Source organism: Nematolebias whitei, chromosome 13, assembly GCF_014905685.2.
Source record: "Nematolebias whitei isolate Nwh7 chromosome 13, NemWhi1, whole genome shotgun sequence".
Lineage (NCBI taxonomy): Eukaryota > Metazoa > Chordata > Actinopteri > Cyprinodontiformes > Rivulidae > Nematolebias > Nematolebias whitei.
This window is the reverse complement of record NC_056510.1, coordinates 22,426,182-22,434,563: the sequence shown is the minus strand read 5'-3', so window position 1 is coordinate 22,434,563 and position 8,382 is coordinate 22,426,182. Positions and strand designations below refer to the sequence as shown.

General features: G+C 42.5%; 1 protein-coding gene across 1 annotated transcript; it reads right to left on the bottom strand.

Annotated features, from left to right (window-relative positions):
• Positions 1-2,540: 2,540 nt before the first annotated feature.
• On the bottom strand, positions 2,541-3,995 carry sox21b (SRY-box transcription factor 21b). The gene is made up of 2 exons (XM_037686474.1): positions 3,701-3,995; positions 2,541-3,608 (listed from the first exon to the last, which is right to left on the bottom strand). Exon 2 carries the CDS (start codon positions 3,589-3,591, stop codon positions 2,869-2,871), a length of 723 nt encoding a protein of 240 aa, XP_037542402.1. The 5' UTR covers positions 3,592-3,608; positions 3,701-3,995; the 3' UTR covers positions 2,541-2,868.
• Between the last annotated feature and the right edge of the window lie 4,387 nt (positions 3,996-8,382).

Sequence of the window (8,382 nt, the reverse complement as noted above, 5' to 3'; positions counted from 1 at the left end):
ATAACTAAAGGCAGTGATTTTTACCTTGCTTATGTTTAAAATGTCAGTGTAACTAATACTAATACTTTACTGCAGCTCAACTGGACTGAGTGTTAAATTAAAGCCTTTTTTATGGGAACAACTAGCTTAGGTTTATCCAGTGTGGGCTCACATTCAACCCCATCAGATCGTTATCATCAGGCAGCTACTGCTACTCAGTTTGCATTTAGGAACGCAAAACAGCTTGAAATATTTGATGTGCATAAAAAATGATTCATGAAAAAGGCATCAAAAGTCACGAAAATCAAATTCAACGTATAATAACTTAAGTATTGGTCATTTGATTTGTTAATTAAACAAACGATCGCAAAATTATCCTGATAAAAAAACTAAAAATTGGGATGGATTTTTATTTATTTTATTTTTTTTGTCAAAAACTTTTCCAAACTTTTTAGTTGCATCTTCACCTTTGCTCTTAGGTTCCCATTTTTTATTTAAAAAAAATTAATTAATCAAAAAAAGACATAGGCTATCCATTCAAAAGGCATTTAGTCCTTTTTTTTTTATCTTGGCCGGTAAACCTATTCATGAATTGTTCTGGCTTGTAGATTGCATTCTAATGCTAATCTAGCGTGTTAAATATCTTTTTGTTCCCCTCTTTTCACCGTTTTGTCATTCAGTTTATCCAGTTTTGGCCACCCATTTTATTTATTTATGCGCCTGCTTCCATTCATGCGCTCATGTATTTTTTATTATGTTGTTTCACTGTCATGCAGTGTCAACTCACTCCATTCAGTGTGGGCTACTTGAAGGGCTCAGAGGGACAAAGCGTGTACACATTGCACCGCTATTCACTCCGGCCAGCTGGATCGACTGAAAGAAAAGAAAAAAACCTTGTGAAAAGAAATCCTCCACAATGGCCACAGAAGGAGTGGACAATGCTAACAGTTTTCCAAATACCACTGATTGCTTTCATCACAATGAGGGAAAGCAGCCGCTTTTGCTGAGCTCCACTTCAACAAACAACACCCTCACAAAACCTCCCAACCCACGTTTTGTTCCCAGACAAAACCTCCTCGACCGTCTAAACGCTCCCAGAGCTGGAAATAAAAAAAAAAAAAAGTTCTTTCAGCTTTCTTCCCCCCACTTTTAGAAAAAAAAAAAAAAAACAATAAAGACGAGTGAAGAAAGTGAAATGGGCCTAGAAGTTGTAATTCAGGAGCTTTTCTGCCACCATTTAATTTCAAAACACAAAATACGAAGAAAAACGATCAAACTCACGGAGTGTCGGGAGTCGACAAATTCAAACAGGAGAAATAAAACTTGTTTCTGTGCTACTTGTATTTTTTTTTTCCCACAGTGTTATTCTCAGGGGGGGGAGCCTAAGGAAGAAGGAGAAGGAAGTTCCATGGAGGGAAGGTGTTACAATGGGGAGCGCAGAGCTGAAAGGGTTTAATTAACCATGACGGAGATAATTATCCCTGGACTGTCCAAATTAGTTTAGCATAATCGCTCTGATCCGTATGTATTCATCTGTAATCTAGAAAAATGAGATTGTTCAGTAAATTTTTTTTTGTATGTTTTGTATAAGATTTAACAGACTTGCACACCTGCTTTAAACACAAACACATCCGTGCAGGTTGTATTTTCGCGAAAGGTGCCCCTTTTTATTTACAACCATTGTTCGCTAGGATCGCCCCTGGGAAAAAGAAAGCTAAGACAGTTTTAGCTTCACGATTAAAATTGTGATAAATAAGGGTGTTTTTCTTTCTCTTTCTTTTTGACCCTTGATAACAATGAGCTGATTTAGATCCCCCCCCCCCCCCCCCAACCAGCACGTAATGCCATTCAGCGCTCGGACAAAAGCGGCCTTTGGAGGATACCTTACACTTCACCTGGACTGAGAGGAGCGGGGAGAAAGGAAAAGATACCAATCTTGTTCATCTCATCAAGAACTACAGCTGCGATTCCCTTCTGTTTTAATCCAAATAGGCTTTATTGTCCTTTTTTTTCTTCTTCTTCTTCTTTTGGCTTTAACAAGTGAACAGTAGCTTGAAGTACATATGGAGTTTAAAAGAAAGCACAAAACATTACAAATTCATTAAGAGTTAGTTAAAAATGTCTCTTTTTTTTTTTAATCTTGCTGCACATGTGGGAGGAGAGGGGGCCGTGATTATAAACCCACTGAATAAACTTGTTTTTTTTTTTTTTTGTCTTTCTTCCTGTTCAAAAAACGCTTTTCAGACTCGAATTGAGCAACACCTTGAGAATAAATTACATCCTTTAAGAGTCATGTGCAAATACGTTGTCCTTTCTTTTCTTTAGCGTCTTGGATCACCATAGATTCCACTAAACAATAAATATTACAGACATCTATTGAAAAAAAAAAAAAAAAAAAAAAGAAATATATAGGTACACTGGTGGTTTCTAGGGGTAATAGGTTCCTGCATGGGCCCCCCATGTCTCAAACACTAAGCCTACAACAGGCAAAAGAACTAAAGTCATTTTATCTGTACACATTTACAGTCTGTTATCTGAGAGTAGTCCTGATGAGGGGGGGGGGGGGGGGGGCACTGAATCCAACAGGTTTGACAAGCAGGTTGGGCAAGATAAAAACTGACCACCCTTCCCAGTTTCACCAGGACAAACTGCTCTGACATCCTTAAAAATCCGTGTGGGCCAAGTCCAGTCCTGCAGGTTCAGCATCACCTTAAAGATAAAGGCATTAATCAATGTACACGCACATGTGACATCTGAGACCACGAGCACTTCATCACATGTTACAAGTTTGTGCATGCATGATTATAAAACTGTTGCATGGGTAACTCGCTTTCTTTTGCTTCTCACTGCGTGTGGGAGTCCAGGGGTGGTGGTGGGGTGGGGGGGTTATCATAACGCCGCTGCGTACGCGGGGTACGGTTCTAGCTGAGGTTTCCCCATCCCGGGGAGCAGGATGTAAGCCAGAGGCGGCTGGAGCCCCGCGGAGGGCCAGGCCGAACAGTTACACGGGATCATGTAGCCCGGGTTGCCCGGGGACGGGTGGGAGTGGGTGTGCGCCCCGCCGCCCGTCCCGGAGAATGCGCCCCCGGGCGGGTACCCCAAAGGAGACGCGTAGGGAAACGAAGGAGGGGAGAGCTCGGTCATCTTGGAGCCCAGGTCAAAAAACGAATAGGGGTTCGTGGACATGGACGGGTTGAAGAAGACCCGGGCCGCAGCGGCCGCCGCGGCCGCCGCTTTGTCCGGGTTCCCAATGATGGAGTCGGACAGCGCTCCCCCCGCGAGTCCGTTAATCTTCAGCGCGTCGTGCTCCCCCAGGTTGTAGGGCACCGGGAAGGAAAACTTATCTTTCTTCATGAGGGTCTTGGGCTTCCGCCGGGGTCGGTATTTGTAGTCGGGGTGCTCCTTCATGTGCATGGCTCTCAGCCGCTTGGCCTCGTCGATGAACGGCCTCTTCTCGGACTCGGTGAGAAGTTTCCACTCGGCCCCCAGCCTCTTGCTGATCTCCGAGTTGTGCATCTTCGGGTTCTCCTGAGCCATTTTCCTGCGCTGGGCTCTGGACCAAACCATGAAAGCGTTCATCGGACGTTTAACGTGATCCATCGGTTTAGACATGCTGGGGGGGCCAAACTCTATAAAGAAAATATAACATTAATAAACTATTAAAATCTATCTAAAAGTAAATCAAGTTGAACCTAAAGCTCCACAGCCGGCGCGTACTTACTTCAGACTTTAGTTCTTCATCCCTTCGGTGGGTTGATTTCCTCTGAAATGTTCAAGAAGCTGCGCGCGTCCTTATGAGTGCGCAAATCTTTTCAGCGTCATTGTAGCGTCCAGGAGCGAAGCGCCTCGAAGAAAAGAGACAGAAGGAGGAAAGAAAAGCTCAGTGTTGTTCTCCTCTTGTCGCCAGACACCGTCAACTGCGCCGAGCAGCAGCAGCACACGCAAGTGGACGTCAACTCCCGCGCGCCCCGTGTGAAATACGCGATCGTGTGGCACGTAGTGAAAGTGCCACTGGCGCATGCGCACTGGGGTCGCCAAGCGCAGCGCTCTGTTAATTCATGTATTCGGTTTTGACGCGTTGGAAGCGTAAACACATCTAAGATCTTACTGTCCTCTGTGGTGTTTCGCCTCATTTGGGAAACTTTTAAAGAATTTTCACCCACATATTTGGCAATATTTATTTTTAAAAAGTCACTTAGAAATGTAAAATACCTGAGGATGGCAACCTGTGTGGGACTTCTTTAATGCGTTTTGCAGGTTTTTGGAGAAAGTGGCTGCAGACAGACTGATGTTACACAAGTTCCGTCAACTTTTATTAAATGAAACGAAACTATTCTTTCTTTTTATATATATATATATAAGAAGCCACACTTTATCAACTTTCCCTCTCCATTTTCTCACCTTTCATGTCTCCCCCTCCCCCCAACACACACACACACACACACACACCACAAATGCGTCCTGCCATTTTTTTTTCCCTGATATTGTCCCACTTTTTCTTCTTCTTCTTAGTAAATAAGCAAATGTTTGAGGAGGTCTGAAGTGTTTCTAATCGTGCTGGGTGAAATTAATTACTTTCTTGAAATCACCCCCGCCCCCCCACTCCACTCCTCCTCCTCTTTTCACGTTCACTTCAAAGAACCTTCCCAAGGGCAGCGAATCGACAACTGAAATTAGGTTGTCCAATATTCAACTATGCAATTACAGTAATATCTGCAGGACCTGTTGAGCAAATTGTAGGTTTAAGTGGCTTGTTCTGGCTCTTCCTCCCCCCGCTGACTGTTATTATTATTAATAATATTACTATATGTGCGCAGAAGACATGAAATAAATGTGCGGCATTGAGCAGTATTATACATGATGAATTTGTCTGCAGGTTAAAGCGTTTAAATTAGGACACAAATGGAAGTCGAGTACAATTCACTTTAATCCTTTTATATTATTATTATTATTATTATTATTATTATTATTATTATTATTATTATTATTATTGACAGGGAAAAGTTGAGTCTAAATAACCCCAAAGTGCGCACTTTTCTCGCCCCAGCTCCATGTTGAGATTGTTTGAAAAACGATCTGTTAAAAGGATTAAGGTGGATTTATCGGAGTGGAGAGGCTCACTGGGATCAGGCTTTGGTCTCAAATGGGAGAAAAGAGTGAGGATTGGATCCGAGCGGATGAAACGCCGTCCAGAACCGAGAGGAGCGTCCATCTCTCAGCGCTGTGCGCGCGCATTTCTGCCGGCTCTCAGCTCCATATCACTCCAGTCACTCCGCACGAGCACGCGGACACACGTGCAAACAGAAGTTGCTTCATATAGTGGTGTGTTTAGGGGTGAAGGTTGTTATCGGAACTTGGAGAGGTGTGGAGTTCAGGAGCGCTGCGCGCGGGCATGCATGCGATCACTGGGCCCCTTCTCCCTTTTTCTCAATTTTCTTCTTTAATAAAATGCAAAATCTATTTTTTTTTATTCTAGTTCATTTTTAGGATTATTTTGAAAGCCTTATTTTAATTTTACCTTTAAGGCCCCTATTGTATTTACACCTGGGCCCCAAATCAGCCTCTTTTTTTTTTTTTTTTTTTTTTACCCCAACACGTTTTATCAAAATTATTTACAAAACACCTGACTCAGAAAGCATTAAGTCATTCATCTTTTAAAGTTAATTGAAATCAGATTTAAAAAATGATCAAACAAGCACTCCAGTCTGTGTTTTCTCCCCTTTTTTACACATGCCTGAGTCCTCGAAATAACACTTAAATAATTCAACATGAGTTAGTGAGAGTGGGAGAATTACCTGCTGATAAAGAAGCTTGGGTCCAACCTCTGAGACGGAGCCAGCACTCCACTCCCTCCTCCTCCTCCTTCTCCTCCTCCTCCTCACAGCACACCACTGATGATAAGGCTGAAAAGAAAAATATCATGCAAATAGAAGACAGACAGCAACAACAAGCCCATGGGGACGTTTTCCCTACCCGGAGAGAGATCGCACACAGTTCGCCACTAAAAGTGCTAAAGCCATCAGTCTGAGAAAGGAGCCCCTGGAGGTGTGAGCATCTCCACGATGCTGCCGAACACTTTATTAAACTCAACACTCCACTAAATCTGCAGCAAATTAAAGAGAAAGTTGATGAGAATCCCAGTTAATCCCAGTTTGCAATAAAAAAAGGCTTCATCTGTACAGAATTATGTGAGATGTTTACTTCCATCCTCATCCTTTTCAGCCTGTTCTTCTCCCATAAGAGGAGGAGGAGGAAGAGGAGAAGGAGGGAGGGGGAGTCGAGACTTGAAATAAATTGATTTCAAGGGAACACAAGTTGACCTCCCACTATCAGATGGCTCTTCTTCGACGAGGAAAAAAGAGGAGAGGGTAAACAACAATATCTTGTGTTTGTGCACTTCAAAACCCAACAAAGTGGGGAGTATTTACAGCCACATGAAAGTTTGTTCATTATCAGGGGAGGAAGAGGACAGGGAGGGGTCCTGATTGTGTACCTGATGTGGTCTCTTTCTGCCAGCATGATCACAGCTCAGACTCATCCATCCGTGGCTGCTCGCTCCTCTCCTGCGCAGGCCGAGCACCAAAACCCTTCACCGCTGCTGCTTGACGATGCTCATTACGCACCACGTTTTTGTGCAGACCACCTCTGCTTTCAGCTGCTTTTCAGACTAAGGGTTTAGTCAGATTAAAAGCACAGATCTGGACAAAAATATCTCAATAATTCCAAGGGAATCCGTTTGAAACTATGATTTGGGATCATTAAGTGCTTTTAATTGAGTTTCCATCTTTTTCACATCATTGTGCTGCCTATTTTTATTATTCTCAAACTAAAATAAATTCTTCTTGCATTTAGTAAATTGAAACAATTTTAATGCATCTTGTGGTCAAACATAAATAGTAAAATTTGAACCATATTAAAAGCCGATCCGTCACCATCATGGGTCATTAGCCTTCAAAATCTTATCTTGAGCGAACCTTTGACAAAGCGCTAATGCCAAACAGTTTGGAGCTGCAAGTGATCCAAATGATTATTTAAAGATGAATGCATTCAATTTAGAAGCCATTGCGCCTAATGAGGTGTCTTTACAGGCGTCACAATGCATAGAAAATATGCTTAAGTGCAAGGCAACATAATGACAGGACGGAGACAATGCTGACTTCAGCATCACTTCAAATGAGTCACACTGAACGTATAAATAAATGGGAATTAATGTGAATAAAGTTAATATATTTTTTGTGGGTTTTAATATGTGACCTATTTTGAAGGTTTGTGTTCTGAAAATACATTCAATAAGTGCCAAATTAGTTGTGCAGTTCTCTAATCGTTCTAATTATACAGTCTTTATTGCTCCTCGGGGCAGAATCCTGTGCCTTTGTCTCAGTGGGAATTATTCTGGTGAAGAACCAAAATATTTACTCAACCACAACCTAAATATTACGCATATCAAGAGGAATTATTGAGATATAATCCGCTCATAGAGCGCAGTATTAACTTAATCACATTAGTGGAAATACTATTGATAGTGGTCATGATCCCTGGTGAGGGAATTCACAATGAAAAAGAGCCATAGAAGATGTAGAAAACAGTGTTAAAGAGCAGGCACATGGCCCCGGGGGTTGCGTAGGTGTGTGTTTTTGTTGGCGTGTGTCTTGGTGCTTGAATGATGGGAAAAAGAGGATGGGATTGTCAGTTCGATCTTTGAGGACCTGAACAGACAGCTACAGCAAACTTTTAAAAAGCGCATTATGGAGGGAGAATGGCAACACAGGAGCATGTGGAGTCCGCCGGGCTGATAAGACCTTCATCTTTAAACTGCCGTTTGTCAAAGTATTATACGTAATCTCGTGCTGCAGAATATCTCCACACCCCGAGGGGCAAACAAAATAGCAGCAGAAATCAAACAGCTTCCTGGATCATTAGAAAAAGAAGAAGAAAAAAAAAGCTGGCCTATCATAATCTGTGAAAAGTCAGATTTTTGAACTGTGATTGCTCCCCCCCACCCCCCTTACAAGGTACATGTTCCACTTCCATACTGTGTGTCCTCGTAGTTTAGATGCTTGTTTTACCTCCAGGCTGTGAGATGATTTTTCCCCATGATGGACCATTTTGAACAATTTAGAGGATACATTATCACTTTTCTTCCTCATTATTCCTCCTCCCAACCCCTTTATCGCCATGGCATCACCGCAAAGCCCCCAAATGGAGCGTTGTAATTACCCAGACTGCCACCTGATAGCAGCCCTTCTATCAGCTTTATCACTCCAGGTCCTGCTAACTCATCATAGAGACAGAAGGAAAGAAAAGGCCCAACACAGATAGCTCATCTCCGAGATACATGTATGGCTTCGGTTGTGTATGTGTGTGTGTGTGTGTGTGTGTGTGTGTGTGTGTGTGTGTGTGTGT